General features: G+C 38.4%; 1 protein-coding gene across 1 annotated transcript in view; it reads right to left on the bottom strand.

The window, feature by feature from the left end:
* The window catches only part of TG (thyroglobulin), a 142,909-nt gene that overhangs the window by 77,985 nt on the left and 41,720 nt on the right, over window positions 1–23,204 (bottom strand). The window contains exons 25-35 of the mRNA XM_088164187.1: window positions 22,695–22,803; window positions 21,300–21,497; window positions 19,092–19,259; window positions 18,494–18,559; window positions 17,726–17,806; window positions 15,479–15,616; window positions 14,176–14,352; window positions 13,110–13,221; window positions 12,524–12,603; window positions 10,870–11,013; window positions 8,361–8,426 (exon numbers count right to left, since the gene is read on the bottom strand). Of these exons, the coding sequence (XP_088020313.1) occupies window positions 8,361–8,426; window positions 10,870–11,013; window positions 12,524–12,603; window positions 13,110–13,221; window positions 14,176–14,352; window positions 15,479–15,616; window positions 17,726–17,806; window positions 18,494–18,559; window positions 19,092–19,259; window positions 21,300–21,497; window positions 22,695–22,803 (1,339 nt within the window). The remainder of the gene's footprint in view (window positions 1–8,360; window positions 8,427–10,869; window positions 11,014–12,523; window positions 12,604–13,109; window positions 13,222–14,175; window positions 14,353–15,478; window positions 15,617–17,725; window positions 17,807–18,493; window positions 18,560–19,091; window positions 19,260–21,299; window positions 21,498–22,694; window positions 22,804–23,204) is intronic.

The raw sequence follows: 23,204 nt of genomic DNA, 5'->3' as shown, positions 1-23,204 counted from the left end.
TTTCATTAAACATTTCTTCTATTCTACTGAGAAATCTGTCAAAGATGGCCAAAGTTTCCTTTTCCCCTTCTCATAGAAAGACAGTTTGACCACAGCATTCAACATCAGACCTGAGGCTGAGGTCTGGGGTCCCTACAATCAACTTGAAAGTCCTGGTGTTGACACTCTTGTCCAGTTGATGAAAACTCAAGACCCAAACACACCACAGACAAGGCTGGTTGCATCCTTCCTTGAGCAAATAGGCAGGGAATAGCAGTGGCTAAATTCGATTTCATAACTATTGTATAATTGTATAATTATATTGTATATTGTATAATTCACGACAACACAGAGTAACTGCCACAATTCAGGACTCTACAATGATGCAAAAAAAACTTTTCTTCTGCAGGGTTAATCTTTCCCTAGGAAGTGTAAACCTTAAGCATGAGTTATCTCACGAAGGACAAGTTGATAAGAACTGATGTGCTACCACCATTACCAAGTTGTTATGTTAGGGCTTGGTTCCTTTGCCATCCCCCTTGCTGAAGAAAGCATCTGATGGATGCACAGTGATGAACTGGCCTTCTGTATTCCATGGAACTTCAAAAAGTTCAGGTTTTGAACTAGAGGCAAGGAAGTAAGACTGGGCTCCACAGGTCCTTTACAACTAAAATCATTCCATTCCTCTTATAGTTGTGAGCAACTTTTCTAAGAGAGAGAGGCTGAAAGTCTCCAGCTAAGTAGAAATGAAGGTTAATTTGGTGTTGCAGTTTTATGTTAACACCCCAAGCTTACTTGAGTCACAGAGAGGCAAAGTCATCACCAGTGCTGCATTCAGAGGGGATCTGAATTAGTCAGGAGCAGTGACCCTGCAGTCACAGCTTGACTTGTGTAACAGACTCGCTGCACTGGATTTTTTTTTCCCTTTAAGGACTGATGATTCAATTATTTTAGAGGAAAAGAGTGATTTTAGCCATGCGGAAATTACTATTTTTAATATTATCAATGGATTCTCTCTTTTAAAAACATCTACTATGAGCTGTTTCATGACCTATGTTAGAAAACTTCAGGCTCTGTATCTAGGGTGACAGTTTGTGGCACTTCTTAAGAAAGATACTTAAAAATAGACATCAATTTTAAGTGATGGAGAATTAACCATTACATCCTCTCCAGAGATTTTCTGCCTGCATTATTAGATTCCCTAGGTCTTTCTTTTGCAGATTGAATCTTACCAATTTATATTTTCAGTTTGTGGGTTTTTTTGTTTTGTTTTATGTTTTTGGTTTATTTGGGGTTTTTTTGTTTGTTTGTTTTTTATTTTGTTTTGTTTTTTGTTTTTTCTAAAGAACAAGAAAATTTCTTTTATCAATATGGCTCAAAATTTGTTTTTACCTAAGACCAATATTGCCATCCTGTGCTGTCTACAGTACCAGCAGCTGAGTACTACTGGAACAAGCAAAATCTCTCTAGGTTCAAATACAAAGCTTCAAATTACCAGCTGTGGTTCTTTCAAAAGAGAATCTTGTCTGGATTCCACTGTAACACAAAAAGTCTGGGTTCACCAGTGGTTTTGGAAGAAATTTCCCCAGACCCTCTTTCCATAGTTTCCCTGACTCACCAAGTGACCTCGGGCAAGTCTCATCATCCTCATTTGTCTCCATTCCCACAGGCAAACATTCAGAGAGGTCCTTGCTCTCTTCACACCCCTGCCACTTGAATTTTGCCTCCATACTTATTTCACAAGCTAAAGTACTTCTACATTAGAGATTTATTTTATCCCTTTATGTGGGATAGAGTCAAGTCAGGAGCATACTGTTTATATACCCACGAGGCACACTGGGCACTTTGCAGCCTGTGCTAGGCATGGCAGAGAGATCACTCATGATGCAAACCTCCACAGCTCATACATTCCTATCTAAACTGATCATTTTTCCCCAAATCTCACAGAAGTGACCCTTGCCACCTCCCACGTGGGAGGTTCTTTGGGATGGGTTGGGGTTTTGGTTGTTTTTTTTTCATCCTCCATCCTGGATGAAGCATTCATGACCTCAAGTCAGAAGTAAATGCTGAGACTCCCAGTTTTTTCCTTTTTCCTTTTTCTGCCCAGCTGGCCCCAGATGCAGAGAGGTGCAGAAGCATTAATGATTATTTTAACTCTTTAACCCAGAGCCATGCATAGCACCACTGTGGACATCGACAGCCAGCACTAAGCTGCTAAAAGGATTTTGGATATTAGTTGGTTCTTCCCTTCTGAAAGCAGATCCAGCAGTGACCACAGCCATGCACACCCACTTCATTCCATGAGCAAAACACAACTTTCCATGGCTGATCTAAACTTGCCCCATGCAGAAACTGCTCTCACAAGGCAGAGCTAAGACTGGCCCTGTGCTGCTGGCAATGCACAGTGCACCTGATGGGCTGGAAGACATTTCTGATTTATATATAGGTTAAGAACTGACCTTCCAACCCACATTTTGGCAAAGGCTTTCATTGTATAATTACAGCCCTCTGAATCCAGCCATCCCTGCAACTCTTATTGCAAAATTATAGATGTCCCATATAGAGAGCCTCTCTCTTCCAGATGTTCTTGTTTGGGTAGGCAAGGTTTAAGATTGGATTTGGAAAAAGACTCAGACTGGCCTTACTCTGTTCCCACTCCAGTCACAAGATCACAAGACTTGAATAGATTTCCTGGCAATGAGATTATAAAATACTTGCCATAAAGTCAACAAAAGTTTCATCACTGACTTCAGTGGAAGAAAAGAGGCAGCAATTATGAGTTTGCTGCAAAATTTAAAACTTGATATAAGGAAACAGAGATACAGAAGTGCATTAAAATAACAAGTTAAATTTAAAAGAAAACTTGTGAAGTTGAGGAGGTCAATATGAGGTTTAGGAGATCCATAAATCAGACCTCTGGGTTCAGTATGCCTGATCTAGGTTTGAAAGACAAATACTGATCTTAATTCTGAAATTTAGTATTTAGTAGCCCTGACTCAAACACAAAACATGTTTACAGACTGAACTCACTGCTTTATAATCCTAATTTTCAGAGGTTTTTTTCAACAGACTGCTAACCTGTATGTATACCAACAATCTTCAAAGTCAGCAAATCATCAACTCAGAGTGGACCTTCAGAAAATATACTCTTCCTAAAATATAACTACTTCTCATTTTTGTTAATCCATTGAGATTTATATAATTCAAAATGAGTGATTTTCTTTAAACTGCTGCATAATAACTGTAATCACACCTCAGACAAGTCTCAAAAATAACAGCTGAGTATTTATGGCCTTTAGCAGGGAGCAATCTCACTATGGCCCTGTTAAATACAAGATTTCAGTCTACTTCAGGGGTGTCAATTATAGCAAATGATATAGTAAGGGGATATTAAAAATGTACTAGGCATTTATCCAGGTTTAAAATAAGCTGTTTCCAAAAGGTTAAAATCCTCATATTTACAAACAATAAAAATCAAACTTAAGACCAAAGACAGAGTAATTCCACCTCAGAGATAAATTCGCTGTGTGAGAGCATGGTAAAACAGTTCCCAAAAATGGATAAAATAAGGCTTTGTTTCACACTAAGGATATCTCTGACAAATACTCAGCATTGTGGGAAACAGGAATATAAATTATATCATTAATCACCACAGCCAGCTACATCAGCACTTGTACTGCCATCAGCATCTCTCTCGAGAATGGAAATGCCCCATGTGCCCGGTGGGAAATTTATTCCCATGTTGGAATATCCTGTAGCCACTGCTCTGCTCAGTCCTGCCTCAAGGGAATGACTATAAATCAGTAGAGGATCATAGGAGGCAGGAACAGGAAGGGTCTAACAGATCATTACATCCACATGCTTCAGTGGTTTTTTCAATTAATTACTCAATTGCCACTACCCACAAATTATTTATATTTTTGGCCCAACAGCTAGATTTCCATGACCCTTAGAGTGACACTGACTGACCAAACAGAACCTACTACCTGAAAACCAAGAAGAGAGATGAACAAAAAAGGAGACAACGCCCAAAAACCTCCATGTTGTCCCATACCTATTACTGTGCTATAAAAACCCCAAATTTAAAACTCATCACCCTGTGAAAGCACACACTTCTAATTCACTACACACTTGTCACACTTGTCACACTCGTGACTTTTATTTCATCACTCATATTTAGAAGCCATCTCCTAGGCTTCAGATCAAAAGCAGTGTTTTCCAGGGGGTCTGTGCCAGAAAGCACAGAAAGCTTAAAAACCCCAGATTTCTGGGATCCAACACTCAATTTGCATGGAGTCCAAATGTATGTAATCCACAGGGCCATGCAGGAACCACCCTGGAAGAGCCACTGCCTCCTAACAGCTGCCAAATCTAAAATAAACAGACATGTTCTAGTTAGAACTGAAGACAATAATATTTATTAAAGTTTAGGTAATTACTGCATACAATTAATAAGTCCCGTAACAAAGTCAAAAGTCATCAGGGTTGCTCCTCCCACACACACAAGAGTATTGTCACTCTCTCCAGTCTGCTTTAAGCACAAGTATTTCTTCTATAAATTCAGGTAATATGTCTCATAGATTGTTTTGCTTCTTTCAGACTAATTTGCAAACACATAAAAATTTCCCATACTCAAACCTTTGTGCATGAACTGTTTGAGTAACAGCATTGCATATTTGTAAAATAACAAAACAAAATTATATCATTTAAAAAAACATTTTCTTATCTCCCCTAGCTGGCTGCAGAAAGTTCCATCTCACACCTAGTTACGAGACCTGGCTGTTTTCTCTTTATAAGACAGTCTACCACATTCACACAACTGAGCAGATTTGTTATTTAAATACCAGCCTAAGTAAACCAAGATTGCAGGATGACATATGAGCATTTTCAGCATGGGCAGTCTTAAAATAACATCTGTTCTCCCACGGTTAAAGGTCACAGATTGTACCTGAAACTCCCCACAGATGGTTCCATACTCAGTGACATCACAGCACATGAACTTCTACAGGGGAAAAAATGCTCCAAACATAACAAGTCAGACTTTCCCAGTCAGTTCAGGCTATCAGTTTTTCAAGCACCACTTCTCAGATCACAGAAACCATGTGGAAATCACAACAGACCAGCAGGAGCATGCTCTGCTCCATGCAGTAGATGTACAGAAGTAAATGGAAGTATTCATTCAGTTAAATATGAAAACCACACATTCAGGTAAACACACTACAACTGGAGATTACTTGGAGACTTTAGCCTTGCAGCAGAAAGGCTTTTGCAAGTAGGCAAAACTTGCTAAAGCAGCAACAAATCAATGAGGATTCAGGTAAAAGACATTGTGCAGTTCACCTCCCTCCTGCTAGAGAGTAGTGGGCTACAGGCACTGCAGAGAAATAATTCCCCTTTTTCACAGGCTAATGGGGTATCTAGTGAACGTTAGAAACACACAGCAGTGTTGCTTATAAGGGCAATAATTTGGGAAAAGCCCACTGGAGGAATCACAGGGTTGCAATGGGCTGCTGGATGAACATTCTGGTACAAGACAAAGAACAGGAAGAGCCCTGACACTCTCCTTTTGCTGTGTCTCTCCCAGGATTTGCCTTACATAGGGGAGGGTATTTTCTTGCATCTCCCTAGTGGCTGAAGGCTGCTATATGACTAGACATGAAAAGAAGTTGCTCCTGAAAATTATTTTTGTCATTGCAGATTCAAAGGTCTAGGCATTTTATGGTGTTTACTGCTGATGAATTTCTTCAAAAGCCCAGGCCAGGAACAGAATAAAAATAAATACCTCCCCCATCACTTTCAAAGGTATTTGAGAGTGGCTTCAGAATGACATTAACCAGCTCCCTCTGCATTCCTGGATTTATATTTCCAGCTTGGTCCCTGACCTGATCCTCCTTCTCTAAAGCTAAAACTTCCTTGCTGCAGTCTTCCTCCTGGTCTGGATATCCTGAAGGCTGGACTTGCCAGCAAAGACTGAGGTGAAGAAGGCACCTTGTCCTTTTCCATTTCCTTTGTCATCAGGTCTCCTGTCCCATTCAGCAGCCCCACATTTTCCCTACCCTTCCTTTTGCTATCCAGGTACTTGTAAAAAGGCTTCCTGTTGAGATCTTTCTGTTGTTTTATGGTCCTACAATGCCTCTACCCTCTCTGCTGAGAAGAACAATGAGCAAAACAGGCAAAGCATCTACTTCCCACCAGGCTGAAAATAAATCTGCTCATCTGGGCTTCTTCACAACCCATTGGGGCTGCAAACACCACAGATTTTGAATGGAGCAGCATCCTGACTGCAAATGGGAGGAAGCAAAGTGCTGGGCACTCCATCCTGAGCACTGCAAACTGGCTGACTAGGAAATGAGGCAGTCAAAGCATTAACTTCTGATGAAATGTAGGCCTTAATAGAGCTCCAGTTAACTCAGGCTCTAGATTGGACATAAAATGAACTTCATGATTTTGCAGAGCCTTCTGGCAAAGTATGCAAATTTAAGTATTTCTCTGATCTTTCGATGGAAAAATTATATTTTTTATATGTGTAGATATGCTTACATTCACACACACACACATATCTACTCATGGCAGTGCCCTTTAAATAGTGACATTTTCTCACACTCACCATCTGGTTACCACGGAGCAGCCACAGTAATTTTTTATCCCCGTTATAAAAGCATTACCTCAGTGTACAAAATTCAATAAATGCTAGTTTTTACGTGATGCCCAACTATAAAACATTTAGTCCTCTATAGCACATATTAATTAAACATACAATCATAAAGTGTTTGGAAACAATTTTTTTAAAATTTTCTAAAACCTCTGACCATGCAGCCCAGATAATAATCTGATCTAAATAACCAGTCTGGTATTTTACTATCGAAATGAGGCAGAACATAAGGACAGATGGTGTCCAGTTGCATTTTGACTGTGTTGCTCCAGTGGTGTCAGAGCCCCAAAGTGTCCAGGAAACCAGTGCTAATTTGACTTCCAGCCTTGCTGTGCTCTGTAATTGAGTGACTTCTCCTAACCACTGTCAGTTCCCAGGATAACCACTCTAACCCAGAATTCTGCATCCTTGTGGGAAGCTCTGCTTGCTTGGGCTGCTTAACCAGATCTCTGCAAACCAGAGACATCCCTAGGTGCTCTGAGTTTGGAAAGATGGCCTGGGAATGGGTGTGAGAGATCAGGGCTCTTACAAAAGATGAGCACCTCACTTGCTGGGACTACTGTTCTGGGCAGCCTTTAGAGTCGAAAGCAAACAGCAGAAAGATCTAATTCCCTGATTTTCTTAAATGCTGCTTAGGTCACTGTTTTCCTAATTTAAGCAACCAAGAAAAATATAAAAAGAAAATTACAAAATTACTACCGAGCTTCACTCTGGGAGGAAGAAAGCTTTAGTGAAGTTGTTTTCCACATCCCATAGGAAAACAGTTTGCAAAGGAGTTGAATTGCCCAACCTACATGCCAGGCCTACCCCACCACCTCCTCAAAGTGTTTCACATAAAAATTATTTCTGCTTACCTACAAAGATATTTTCCCTTCTATTGCATTAAAATGATCATTTAAAAAGCAAAAATTCTACTAAAAATACACCAAACTTGATCATTACTGGTGGTTATGGATATGATTATAATACAGATATAATAAATTCTGAACGGAGTATTGAAAATTCTTTGCAAATATCAAGTCTCCTGCATGCTCAGTTGCATATTGTTTAAAGAAAGACAGATTCAATCAGATTAAATATTTGTTCAGATCAAAACGAAAATCAAAGGCAGAGATGGAAGTGACTTCTCAATTTTAGTATAATTAGAGGGTTAAATTGAGTTTTCTAATAACCAGTCCACCCTCTTCCTTTCTGTTACACACAGCATTTCATAGCTATTTCTGGAAAGGACACTTCAGGGAAGCCTGTAGCTGCTGACAATTTGCATGTACTGTCAGGGGTCGTTAGACACAAAACCCTGAATGACAGCAGTTAAGTTTCATTTACTAAAAAGATCCACCCACTTTTAAAATAACGAATGTGATATTACCATAAGATTCATTGTATCTGGAAAGTGATGCAACATCCACACTCATAAATAAATTTTTTCATCAGTCCTGCCAAATATCTTGCCTCAGTGACCTCATGAGGCAGAGAGTGTGAGAAATTAGGTCAGCATTATGGACATGACAGTTCTTTCATTTAAATAATACAATTAATGAAAATTACTAAACACCTAAATGAGTAACCTCATGGGGACACTTTCATTATAGTGTTATCTTTCAGCAATATGTACAAAATAGAGGATGAGAGGATTTTTTACTGCTCCCTTTTTTTTTTTTTTTTTTTTTTTTTGGTGTGGAGGTGGTTTGAATGGTTTGGTTTTGGTTCAATTCATAAATACACTTACCATTTTCTGGCCTGAGAGGTAAGCTAACAGGTGGACACAGGTTGGGAATGGTGCTCTTCAAGTCAGCTAAAAGCAGAAGAAAACCAAAACAGTTGAAAACAATAATACTTGAAAGTTTAAAATGCAATTGATACTCAATATTTCCAGCATTACATCTCGGATCTGGATGTTGCATCTTCTCCCCACAAACATCAAGAGTAAAGAGGCAAAGCTGCTTTGCTATCTAATCCTCTTGAGCTTGTACATGAAACCAGACTTCCCTAATTTTCTGTATTTATAAACATTTCTACAACCACTTTTTGAGATGCAGTTATGAAAAACTCATTTCAGTATTTCTGTGGTTTTTTCTATGCCCCTCTCTCTATTCAGGTTTCTGCATCAGGAGAGACATGAGATTCTCTCTGCTTCCAGCAAACTGGAATTCCTCAGAAATACAAATTAGAAACAAAACATTTTCCAGCACAACACATTCCAAATTGAAGCTCAAATAAGAATTCATCATACACGGAACTTCATATTCACTTCCGTACAAAAAGCTTCTCATTTGCTAATACTTCCCATAAATATTTTGTAACCACAAATAATAAAAATGAAGTTTCCCCTGTGCATTCATATTTTGTAAAACACTTTAGCTAGTCAAACCAGTTATAAATTCTCCACTAAGACATAATAAATGACCATGCCTACAGAAGATGAAGACAGATCAGATTTTCTGTTAACTACTTCCAGTATGTATTTCCCATGCATGTGACTGAAAGATGTTTCTAAAAACTCAGAAGTTTTTCCAATCACAGCAGTGAAGGATTGGGCCTATCCAAAACTCTTTGAAATGCTACTCTGTGTTTCTTTTTGACTGAGCTGCAGCTCTGACTATACAAAATCAAATTGCTCATGAGCAGAGCTGTGCAGCAAACAGCTCACACATCACCTTAGCCTGCTATGAAACACAGAAGTGCCTTCCTCAAACAAAACTGTGGAATAAGCCAGAGACCCTGTGTCATGCTAATATCCCACTGCCTACAATAAATCACTCCTTCAGATTTTACTCATTTCCCTTTTTAGCCTCAGAACCTTTTTGTTCCTTTTCCTGATTCCCAGACCTTCAACACAACAGCACAACCTATACAAATTTTTGTCTGTAAATATCTTCATTTGCATAAACATCTGTGCCTTGCTGTGTGTTACGGTGGAAACATATCTGTAGCTCCCTTGATGCATAAGGAAATGTCACTGTCTCTCTTAACATTCCCTACTTTGCATACACCCCAGGCTCCTCTTCATCATCCCTCTCTCTGTCACGTGAGAAACAGTTTTTATTTTTTGTTGGTTCTTCGCCAACAAGGGGAAAACAATTCCAAGAAGTGGAAGTGTATCTCCACCTCTGCTGTCCCCTCTTCACTCCACCTTTCTTCTCTTCTTCACTCATAGCCCTGTCTGTATCTCAGCTTCCCCTGTGGGCACAGGGAGAGTGCAAGTCTTGAAAAGCTCAACACTGAGTTCATATTTCAGACACTTAGTGTGTGAATGAAGGTTTTATTTATCAACACTGTATAATGTATTGCCACGATATCTTTCTATCTTTCTATCTCATTCTCTGAACAATATACATCCATGCTTTGTGCTCCCCTCTCCTCTCAGCTATCAGCCCTCCTCTACTCAGCAAGAACTATGGGAGTATAAAAGCAGAAAAAAGTATTCCTTATTCAAAATCGTTCCCAAAATTCCCCAAAACATCACCAGATCTGCCCCAATGGGGGCTCTCTGCTTTGATGTCATGCCTGTGTGACCAAGAAACAGGCTGTCCTCCCATAAAGGGAGACAAGCTCAGGCAGGGAATTGTTTTCCTTATTCTTTCAGTTATGTGAAATCAGAGCTTAACAAAGCAGAACTAGACCTGCCCAAAAGGAGTTTGACAAATGGCAAGCCCATTTAAAGTTTTCAACAAAGCAATGAAGCTTTTGTTTCTCCACAGAAAATAAAATCCATCTTGACCAGGAGACCTCCAAAGAAACAATGCAACATCTCATAACTGCTCTTGTGTTTGAACACCTGATGGATTCTTACTACTTGAAAAATACAGGTCTACTTTGGAATTTGGTCTTGGTCCGTTCTTTACCAAAACAACCAAAAGTGAATTTTAAATTCTGTAGCAAACCAAACCTTTTGAGGTTATGCATCCACATGGATGGTAACACCATAAGCCCAGGAGTGAGAAGCAAAGAATGATTTCCTGACAAGGACTGCACAGTGAGGCAAAATATATTTGAATGCTGACATTTGCCACAAGTTCCTGATAGAATCTAAGAAATTAAATTATATATCATTGAGGTATTGCTATTCCTTTGCTATGAAAATGGATATTAAATGGCACCTTTCTCTCTTTTGCACATACTTGTTTGCCTTATCTATTTGTGGTTCTTTCAAATGGGTCCTACAGCTGGAAGCTGGCATTTTTATACCTCAATGTGCAGAAACCCATTAGAAAGGTCATGTCTCCTGCATCACTTACCAGGCTTTTGATACCAGCCAAATGGGTGTATTTTCACTTCAGCATCTGGTGAACTGCAATTTGAAATGTGCCAAGCACTTCTCGTTTCCTCAGCACATGTCTGGATTCCAAGGCTGTTCAGAGTCACACACACAATCTTTCCACCTGCCAAGGATGCACGTGGTTATAGAAATAAGGAGGAAAATTTTCCTTTTCTAGACAGTGTTGTGAGAAAAAAGAACACAGCATGGTTCCATTGAGTGTTAAATGAAATTCAATTCAATTCTGACTTAGAAGTCGAAGGAAATACCTGAAATGAGCCAAGGGATTGAAACTAGTGCTGAAAAATCCAATTGAATTCAATGTGAGGGAAGGTGGGTAACAGCATTAAAATCCATTATAATTCAAAGTCACAGAGAATTTCACTGAGCAAAGGCCAGGACTCTTTGAGCAAGCAGCCCTTTCACGTTAATGTAATTAAAAATTGGCATGTATGTCAAAACATGTCCCCTGCTTACATCAAGATAAAAATTATTTCAAAGCCTAAGTGCAAATAATTTTGTTCCTGAAAAATAAGGAGGGTTTGAAACACAGTTTCATTGAAGATTTCAGCTCATGTTAAAATCACTGCTGAAAGTTCTCTTGACTATATGAATTCCAAGCCTGGATGTCTGAAATGTCATAGATATTAAATATTAATCAGATAAACTAAAAATGAGTCCATTTTGCATGTTGGGTGCCTTACATTTTTTAATTTATTTTAGAAGTATTTAAAGAAACTCAAAGTCATATTCAATTAAGACTTCAAATTTCATATGATCAAAAGAAGGTATGAAAACTGTCAACTATTTTTTATTTGCACATTAATTCTTATCTAAACTATACTGGATTAATTTTCTAAGCTACTAATTTTTGACTAAGCGAAAATTTTGTCTGCTCAACAAAAAAAAGGAATTAAAAATTGGTATCTCTGAAGTGTTTCAAATTCCAAAATGCATTATAAAAACAGCACATCCCAATGACCTCAAGGAGAGTTGATTAGCACATGATTTCACCAGAAACAAAGTTACACATTTCAGTAAATCTGAATTTGTAATAACATATTAAAATCTATTTTGTTGAATTTGAGCTGGGTGATATCCAATTTTAAACACCAACTGGAGACTTTCTTCCTCAAGCAGAAGACTAAAATTTGGGAGCAGAGAAGGTCAGACAACCAAGAAAACCAAAAGGCTAAACTTCCCCAGAGTATCCACAGACATTATGTGCTTGCATAAATCTAATTTCAGTAATATTTAGGTTTCAGAGTCCTTTAGACTTTAAAAAATGAAACAACATAAAAGGGGAAAAAATTGCTAAAAGAAGTCAAGCAACACTTTTGAAGAGAGGTTGATGGATGAGAAAAAACTGGAGTTTTATAAGTTTGAATTTTATGCAGTTGGAACTGCAGCCTCTTAAGGACTCATTCTCATGAAGTTTTCTTAATAATATCTGAAATGTGGAATGTGTCATTGGGCTGAACTAGAAATGGTTATGGTTACTTGAAAAGGTGCTGAAGGAGGTGCATGAGATCTGAAAGTGCCTTTAAAGTGCACTTCAGAGCAAAAGAAGAGTAAAATTTGGATAACAAAGGAAGGCTGAAGTTATTTTAAAAATAAAAACATGGGGGAAATACCTGACAGCTGGGAGTCATTAAAAAAGCCAAATCCTGTGCAACAGGGGTCAGCATCACACCAACGCTCACACTCAAAAAACCTAGGGAAGGAAAAACATTATCCATGGTATCATTACACATATTAGACACTGAAAACCTGTGGAGATGCCTTTCACAATAAGGCTGAAGAACCAGTATGCATGCACACTTCCATATATTTTCTTTATGTAGATGAAATTATGCTTGGTTAGTACACACCTGTCAGACTACATCTATTAATTCAGATTATTATTTTGATATCTGCCCTAAAAATATCAGCCTAAATTGATTTGCTGTATCATTGCTGAGAGATTTAACTGACCAACTAGTAATTAGTAGCATTATAAGTAACAATTTTCATGTCTGTAATGAATAATTGTATAGATTATTATTTATAACTCAATTATAAATCTCCTTTAAACCATATGTTGTCTTTACTTCATTAAATACTCTCAAACAATACAATTCTTGGATTATATTTCTGATTTCCTTTATCTGCATAACACGGCCATGGAATTCCAGACATGGGTAAAATTCCAGGGAGAACAAAGGAACATTCATATCCTACCCATCTGAAACAGCTTTTCTGCTCATGTCAGTCTTATTCCTCACTGAGAATTCTGTTACTTTCTGGAATGGTACACGTGTGTAGAAGCTCTTCACAGAACTTTTAAGAGTGACTAGAAGGGAAAAAAAAATAAAATTGGAAAAATTAGTTTCATTTTGTCGTATACAAATACTGGTGAAGTAATCAAATGGTAGGGGTCCAGTCTATGCCTTTGTGCTGAGCTCTGGTGGATTAAGAGATCGTTTTATGTAATCACAGCAAAATTTTGATAGTTAAGCCTGAAGATGAATAAAAATTCTCAAAGTGAAGGCTCTGAAAGCTTATCAAATTCCATCACCAAGGAAAGACTTCCAGCCAGGCTCTTTATTTCTGAGACCTGTATTGATGCTAATTCTTCTACAAGGCCTTAAACTGGAATACAAATCCAGATTGGAAGACTCCAGGGTCCTCATGCCCCTGCTGCCCTTTGGGCTCCCCAAAATGACATGATTTAATAGCTCAGTTCAGTGGACCTTTATATTTGTTACAGCAAAATTACATGTTCCTGTACAGTGAAAACAGGCTTGTTTGTCCAGCTTCCTTACATGTGCCCTAGGAGAAAAACTTTGAACTTCCCAAGTATTCAAAGAGCCAAGGTTAAAATTCATGTCTATAGCTCTGCATTTCCTAAAAAAAAAATTTAAAAAAATTAAAATTGCACTCAGTGCTTTCAATTTTTGCATCATTTAGCCACTATAGAAATTTTAGATTCTGACATTACAATGGTGTTCCTATTTCACCCACAGTATAAAAAGGGCCAAAAGCTGATATACAAATTTGAGATCCACTTGGCCTCTCTGACGTAGGAATGGCTGAGGTGGACAGAGTGAAATTCCTTGTTAATATCTTCCCATTCTGAACTGAAAATTAAAAACCGTATCCCAGACAGCCTGAACTGCCCTTGCACCATCACATCCCAAGACTCATTCGTACATGCAGACCTTTTATCTCAGAGCCAGGAGGAAAAACACTGGCTTGCATTACCAGGGTTAGAGCAGGCATTGTCTATGCAAAGACCAAAACTTGCCTATTTTATGGAACAGTGTCTGTGGTTGCCAGGGTAGCACAGTTGCACAGTTTCCTGGTATTTGGTCGAGGCTGCTGTCACAAATCTGTGCCTCTGGATAGAGGGTACACACAAAGTATTTGTCTGTGGCATTTTGCAGATCTGCCATTCGACAAAACTCTTCCTCTTCTGCACAGCCTAGGAAGAAAAGTCATGAACAGTTACACACAGGAGGGTTCCCTTCCCTTTCCTCTTCATGTTTTCAGAGCAAAGCTATTCATCAGCATACAACTAAAAGTGAGAATTTCAATATTATCCTACTAATCGTGCAAATTAGTTAATTTAATTAAAAATGCAAAAGAAAGAGGGACACATTCTGGCTCTAGTGGCACTGAAGAGCAGGTTTACCTGGAGAGCATAGTAGAGGAGTTACAGCACAGCTAATTGGGAAGAAAAATTCCCCAGCTGTGACAAGCATTATTCCAGTGTATTGGTCTCTCTTTAATATTTTAATTCAGAAAGATCTCTTTCTTTTTTAGTAAATCTGACATACAAATTTTATAACCATAAGAGAACTCTGCATCAGTCATGGTCTCTGACAAATAAAAAGGACAATAATGTTTACAATGTCTTAGTAAGTTTTTACAAAAAATATTTCTGAAGCATTCAAGCATCACACAAAATTAAACATAACTTTCCCAGAATCAACTGTTCAAGACATTTACTTGTAGCAATTTATTCTGAAGTTTGTCCCGGGGTAAGAGCACACCTTCAGAAAAGAACCAAAGCTGTCAAAGTCATTTCTTAATTGCCATGGCAATGGCTCCTGTAAACATGTGTGTCAATGCTGAATTTTAAAGAGGAAAAGCTCTACTGACCTCTTACAGTGATGTTTGTGCACTGTTTAGTACTCTTAGTTCTGACTTCCTGATAGAGCTAGAAATTCTTCTCCCTTTACTGCGTCAAGATGTAATTTATCATTAGCCCAAATTATCTGCATTTTACCTTCTTTTACCACTATTGCCATCTCTCTTTGGAGTGGTACACTTCAAGAACAGCAGGGCATTGCCCAGGCTGTACCTTTGAATTCTCTTGCTCATGACAGGGGCACCCGGCTGGTGAATTATGGGCATCCCTTCTGCCATAGCAGGCAAAAACTTCAAGAAACAGGTGGCTCCATTGGCAATTTCTATGAAAATTTTAGGAGTTGTCTACAAAAAAATCTCAAAGTCTAAAGTTTGTACTCATCATTATTACATCACCTATTAAAAGATTTTAGTTAGTTATTCTTCTCTACAGAATTAGAGTCTCCATGATGTCTTACGTGTGAGACACCAAAGCAGAGCTTCCTCAGCTGAGTACTTCTGCCTGAAGACCCAATACTGCTGGTAAGGGAGGGAATAGTTCTGGTCACTTTGTATCTGGCTGTTGTCCATTAGGTAGAAAAGATCCTTTGTGGAATCTGAGATACAAATAAACAAAGAATGCCACAAAAAAAATTAACTATGATCTGGAATTAATTAAATTTATTTATATATAAAATTCTGCCTTTCACAGTAAAACAGCTGCAATCACTTTTTAGGGCTAGAATACACCAAAGCCTGCTTTTAATAACAGCATTGTCCACCCACAGTGATTCTCCTGTAGTGCACTGCAAAAAATAGCACTGACAGATATTTCCAATTGGATATTTCCAACACCCAAAAACTAGACAAAAATTCCAGAAATTAGAGGGTTCGCTCTACTCTGTCATGGAACACAATATCACAACAGTGAAATATGAGAATTCAGAGGCTGTAAGTATGAAGATTCAGAGGATGCTTTCAATTCCTTAACTGATGTAGGTTTGTTCATTCAAAATGCAGTAGTTCCCTTATATTCCCTTGAGAAGCTTTTACACCTCTTAGTCTTAAAAGTTTTCTTGACAAGCTTAATACCTATTTCAGTCATTTAAGCTCATTTTTCTGAATTTATGGTCCCACAGACCACATTAAATAACTCATTTCTGTCACCTGCCTGTGACCTTGAGACATGTATGCAATGATTTATATCTCCTGAGCTCCCTCTGAAACAATCAATCACAGCTATTTTCTTCTTTCCAAATTTATCCCCTTAAATAAGGGTCCAGTATTAAAAGAAATGGACACTCCTCACTGATCTCCTACAAATTTCTTCATAAACACTTTCTTATTTATCAAATGTCATCAGCAGGTCTCATCCCCAGACCCAAAATTGTGCAACAGTGTGTTACTTAATCTTACATGCAATGAAAAAATCAGACAATAATGAAAACAAGGAGAAGTAAAGACATGCTGATGATTGCTGAAGTGCTGAAGCACCTACTGACATGCTGAAAGTGCACTGTAGCTTTGAATTTTCTATCAGAAACTAGATATGTTACCCTGTGCTTTTCAAATTATTATCAAGTGATAATAGCTCTGTAGACATTTTCCCAGATGTATTCATGACTTCCTAAACAAGGTAACCTATAATTCCTGCTACCTCTCAAGTCATAACTTCAACCTTCAGTTTCTCTTAAACAGATGGTGTCAAGACTAAGATTTAGGGATGGAGGTAAAAACGGCATTCCTTGCATAACTGCAAGTTTTAATGATATCATCAGCCCCAGCAAGGTAACTGAAGAACCCTGAGGGCTGCACTCATGCCTTGGCAGGTAAATGCAAGATAATTTCAACCACCATAGTAAGTGCATTTTTTTCTTCTCTCTGGTTAAGTCTAGACTTTAAAATATCCCTAACTATATAGGAGCACTGCTACATAAATGGGCGGTTTTGTTTTTTTTTTTTTAATTAGTTCAGTTTCCTTTCTAATTCTACAAGCAAAACCAGCAATTCACTTCCTTTTAGGATTTTGCACATATTAAATCATGTTCTCAGACATTCATCAAGACTCCTCAGCAAAGATTATATAATTCATTAAAAATGAATCAAGGTGCTCTCAGCCAACTCCACTGCTCATTTTCTCTTAGGATTATGGTGGTGAAGGCCCAAACGAACTCCAGTAACTTCCTACAAATTATTGTTGACCCATACATGACTTCATAAAAGAGCAAACCCTGGAATAAAAAGGAGCTAAGAGAAGTTCACAGGTCCCTCACTGTCATCATGCATGGAAGAAACACTGGGGATTGCAGTTTCATCCTGGGATTCTCTATGGCCCATATTTATAGGTGTCAATAGCAGTAAAGATGCCCAGGTACCCAGGGCAAGGATTTCCTTCCTGGGTTATGTGAAATTTTTTTCTCAGCCAAATAACATTTCCTGTGCCTCTTCAGCTCAGAAAGTCTGAAAGAACAAGTTTCACAGTAAACATTTTAACACTTTAATTTCCAGCCTGGCCTGGCAAGGTAAGAATCAAAGCCAGGCCTACGTTTTGAACATCTTTCTCAAAACCTGTATCAGACATCCCACTTCAGAGAAATCCTCTGGCCTTTACAATACCTATACCATAATAAACATATATATAGCAATATATAATATTTTCTGGTTAAATTCTGCACCCTCTCTCTGCTCTCTTCTATTGCCTGCTTTGTCTGCTATTGCTGTAATACCTGATAACACGAGATCATCCTTTGTCTCCAAAACAGCAGCCTCACACAAAGAGGTTTTCATCCGGGTGACCATATCAGAGTCTGGAATGAAACAGGAATCAAAGAGCAGAGCAATTCCCTTTATCTTTCTTTCACAAGAAAAGATAACTCTCAGTTCCCAAAATTGAACAAATATATGAGGTGCACCACTTAAGAAAATTCCTTTGGTAGCTCCTCCAAACGTTGAATCAAGAGTGGGTAAGACCATCTCTGTATATTGTTTTGGATTGTTTGGATGACAAAAGTAAATTTCATATCCACAGTCACTCTGTATTCAGCATGAGCACTCTGAAGGTTTATGCACTTATAAAGCATTATTACAAATCATTTGTGCAGGTCGTGCCAGGTATATGGTGAGATTCAGAAAGAAAAAAAATAATACAGTTACTCTACAAATAAACATAACCCATGTAATTAGGCATAAAGTGCCAAATTATTGTGGTACTTGGACATTGATAGGACAAAGACAGGTAACTTCATTATATCATTTTCAAGAGTATTAGAAGTTATAAATTATGTTCTCACACACAAGAATTTACCCAACTTTCATTAAACTGGCAGTTGAATTATTCCAGATTACACATCCCTGCCAAAATAGGCTTCTGAGTTGTGTCTTAATTTGGATAGCATGAAATGAAGTGACAATAACATTTCCATTATAGAATAGACATATGCCACACCCTACAGTTCATCATAAATTTTTGCAAGAAATTCTGTGAGACAACTTACCTCTCCACAGGTAAATTTCCTGAAAGGTAGTGAAATTTCTTTCTGCCTCTTCCATCAACTGAGAAGCTAGTAAAGAAAAAGATTTGTTAGAATAGCTGTTTAAATTAACCATATTTTTAAAATGCGCAGAAGTTGCATAGAATACACATCACTAAACAATGAACACCTTCTTTACAATATAAAAGTCTAAGGAAAAAGGTTGCAGGTGTCATGGGGCTAGTCTGGGTCCAGGGTGCCAAACTTTACTCAATTTCTAATCATTGCTTTTACCACGTAGGTCTGGGCATCTCCCTTTTTATCTTTGCTCTAGACTTTACCTTTCTTCAAGATTTTTGGCTTGGATCTGCCTGAATTAAATGCTTCAAGTATTACAGAGTGACATATTAAACACAGTCTCAACTTTCATAAATGTTCGTGTGGCAAAATGTGAGAGGTGCATCTATCTAGCAATGCATCCAGTCAGAGAATTCTTATTCTCTTGTGGTATGGATTTTCTTGAAAAAAAGCATTGGAGTACAGGAGCAGGCTGGTGAACAAGATAGAGTCTATACAACAATTAGAGAGAACTAATGGAAATTGAGGTAATTCACTGACATACTTCCACTGAACACTTGTCCTCCCAGGGTGAAGGAAAACTTCTTCTCCTTCTCGTCATAGCTCACACCATTACACATCCCAGCCATGGCTGAGGCTGGTGTTGGACTCCAGCCTTTGGCATTGCAGATCAGCACGTCTGGGGAGCTCAGCAAACTGCACAGAATGGTCCCTGGGGGCAGGAAAAGACACAGAAAAGACACAGCTGCATCACTACACTGATGCTCTGCACCTACCCAAGCCTCCCAATACTTTCTCAAGACAGATATCCTCCAGTATTGCTACCAACAAAAAAAAAAAAAAAAAAGCAAGCAAATTAGAATCACATGTTCAAATTTTCGTGCTAAGGTTAGCTACTCACACCCAAACTAAACATTTGTAGCCTGTTTGTCAGAGATTTCAGGCACATACTATTATCACCTAATAAAATATTACTATTATCTGGTAATACCCAACAATGTTCTCAGCACTTCATAGCACCAGAGAGACACAGCCAATCCTTTGATGGTCTTACACTCTCAGATTCTGAACCAAAAAAAAAAAGCACTTATATATTTTTGCTGCAATGATTTCCTGAACTGGTGCCTGATCTCAGTCATCCCAGGCCTGAGTCTCCCCCCAGGACTAGGATGGGAGTTGGGGGACCTGAGTGTTTAAGGCCACATATTTTGGCACCAATCTGTTACTATAAATTCTAGACAATACTCAGCTCTTGCTTTGCACTTGGTGTCACAGCTCAGGCATTTCTAAGGTTTTCCAATGCTCTATATTTTGTTTTTATGGACTGGGTACGTGAGATATTGAATATACTACCTTTTCCTTCTTTTTTTCTTCTTTTTAAGCAAAATGCCAGTCCAAGTAGTGCATTGACCTGTAGAACTGATCCAAATAGTCACCCCAACCTAACAGATATTCACCTTCTACACTCACAAGTAGAGAGAACCCAAAAGTTGCAAAATTTGGTGGTAAATGTATAGAGAATTCAACTTTACAAGATCATTTAGAATATTGTGATAAAATAAAAAACAAAAAACAAACAAACAAAAAAAACACTGGAAAAAAACCCCAAAACCCCAAAACAAACAAACAAACAAAAAAAAAAAAAAAAAAAAAAAAAAAAAATAACAACAACAAGAGAGCTGCTAAAGAAGAGAGATGCCAAAACAGAGAAAAATCTTCTGGAAATGTTTTCTTGACAATTTTCACAGATAATTTGCGACAGATTTTCATAGATTTTTGTAAATCTAGGATCAGTTTCCATTCCAAAAACGAAAAGTGCTTGTCACATAGCAACCACTAGCATGACTGGATTTCACAGAATCATAGACTATCCTGAGTTGGAAGAGACCCACAAAAATCATCAAGTCCAATTCCTGGCTATTGATAGAGCTTGTCTTTTAATACTTGAGGCATGTAATTTAAAACTTCACAGTTCCTACAGGAAATGCATCTCCAAGGGGAAAATCAATATCATGTGAGCTTGAAACTAAACTGCAAAAAGTAAGCACTGGCATAAAGTGCTTGAACTTTTTGGGAAGAACCTGTTTGTGCCAAAGTCCCACCTCTGCCAGACTCCATCCATCCACTACCACTAGCTCTCCCAGACAGACATCCAGACCTGGGAGGTTTTAGCATTTCTGCATGTAATAAAATAACATAATTCTGTTTAGCATCCTTTTCTCCTGCTCTTAAAAGGAAATAGATTTTCATTTTCACTACAAGAATTCTGTCTGGAGGCAACTTCTTAGCTCCTGCATCAGCTGAAAGGCACCAACTTCTGGCACCCAAGCTGTGCTATGTATGGAGAGAGGTTTTCAGAACAATTTATCTCATCCAGATGGAGATGTCACACAGAGAATGGGCTGAGCTAGAAGAAACCCACAAGGATCACTGAGTCCAATTCCTGGCCCTGCACAGGACATCCACAAGAGTCACACCATCTTCCCAAGAGCATTGCCCAAACACTGCCGGAATTCTGTCAGGCTTTTCCCTTCAAAATATCCATTTTGTTCCAAGAGAAAATTTCTACCTCGGGTCTTTACTGCTCCAAACCAAGTCTTGGGCATTACTCAAACCTTCACAATACCAAAAAAAGTCAGTGATGTAGAGACAGGCTGCTCGCACAGGTATGATGCAGAGGTATGTGTACTGTTCTACTCATGTAGCTTTGGTTTCCTACTGCAGAACTCCTTCCTGTGCAGGCAGGCAGTACCTCCATCCAGCAGGAGCTGGCTCAGGATGAATCCATCACAGCAGGAGTCCTGGCTGCACTCTTGTCTGCAGAGCAGCTGAGCATCAGTCTGGGATGTGCTGGCTGCAGGGAGCACCATGGAGCTGTACACTCCCGACTGCACGTTCTGGAAACCAGTCCTCTCAAAGGCCTTCAGTCCAGAGGAGCTGAATTCCTGTTCTGGGTAGACAGAGAGGGAGAGGAGCTCAAGGGGAGCTCAAGGGGAGCTCAAGGAATGTTTTTGAATTGCCTGCAGACTGGAACTGGTTGAAAGCTTTATGATCAAAACTCAGTTTTAAAAGTCCTTTTCTGGACTTTGAGTTTCAGAAGCAAGATAAGATCATCAAATGATGTGGTGGCATTATTCCTGAGTAGCTGATTATAATGCACTGCCAGCAAACAGCTCCTAAACTGATCTATGCAGTAAGATTGGTAATATTCCACCTTCAGGAACTCAGATACACTGTTAGGAACTCCCAGATAAAAATAAAACAAATTTATCTCATTTAAAAAGTAAAACGTGTAATTTGGCCAGCATAAGAGCATCTGCAATTAAGACTTCTGCTAATGATTAGGAGGCCATTATTAATAGAATTTTGGATCTAGAAAACTAGACTAGATCTGGTGTTAACAAAATTATACCAATCACAACAAGCTTGGAGGTCTTGATTTATTTTCAGGTGAGACAGATCTTTTTTCTTTATTAATATTAATAAATAGTGACTTGGAGGTTTGGATCGAAGTACAAAGAATATGGCAAGATCAGAGAGTTTTGACTCAAACCCTGCAGCATTTGGTTATCTTGCTTCCAGTTTGGAATGACACTTAAATCTGGACACACAATGGATGTGGTGCTATCAGCCACACTCAGGCCATAAATAAATGAATAAATAAATGAATAAATAAATAAATAAATAAATAAATAACGTTTGTCTCATGCATTCATTAGTTCAGCTGAAATATTTTGGCACTCATGGAGAGCACTTCTTGGTTGGTATATTACCAGAACAATTCACAATCAAAGGTAAAGTGAACTTAAATTACGTACAGGCTGGTCATTAAGAATGCCTTATGTGCTCAAATAAGAAATTGCTTAGTGAAGAGAAGTCAGAAGAACAGAATAGGAAATACATACGTTAGATTTGGAGGTTTTATGGGACTAGTTTCTGGCAAAAATCATCAAAATGGCTTACAAAGGTATTCCTAATTTCTAGGGAACAAGATATGAAAGAAAGATTTGCTGAAGCTTCTGGACTGCCACTTAATATTGAGTTCTTTAAAGTATTATGTTTTCTTAATTTAGTCATGACCCTCTACAGAAAAAGCCACCAGCTTGGACACAGAGTCAGATTTAGGTGAGTGATTCACATCTGGTACCTCTCTTCAAATAGACCATCAGTGCATCTCCCTCTGGATTCCTGACACGAAGCAAGCAGCTGAGGCCACTGATGCTAGTGGCAGCAGGGTTCCCCAAGACACCTTGGACCTGAGACACAAAACAGGCAAGCAAAATAAATAATGGATTTCCTCTCCTAAAATACATTTTCTTTATTAAAAAGAATCATGGGGAGCAATGAGCAACACAAAAGGTTATCACAGCATAACTCCACGTGGACATTTTTTATTCTTTCTCATATGGATAATTTTTATACTATCAAACAGATCTCAGCTCCTCAATGCCACATTGCTGCTTAAAGTAGTGAATAGGAAAACAGTACAGTGATAAAGAGCACACAGTTCAAACCCTGGGCTAGAGGAAGGGACTCAGAAAGTATGATTGTTCCAGGTGACCTGATTACCCAGCTACTTCTAGTTTGGACTATCCAGATTAACTCTCTTTTTAAATCAACCTGATAGCCTATCTGCAGGTGCTCAGCATGTTTTAGG

Source organism: Sturnus vulgaris, chromosome 1, assembly GCF_052056855.1.
Source record: "Sturnus vulgaris isolate bStuVul1 chromosome 1, bStuVul1.hap1, whole genome shotgun sequence".
NCBI classification, from domain to species: domain Eukaryota; kingdom Metazoa; phylum Chordata; class Aves; order Passeriformes; family Sturnidae; genus Sturnus; species Sturnus vulgaris.
The sequence above is the reverse complement of the archived record's forward strand: the minus strand, read 5'-3'. Positions and strand labels throughout refer to the sequence as shown.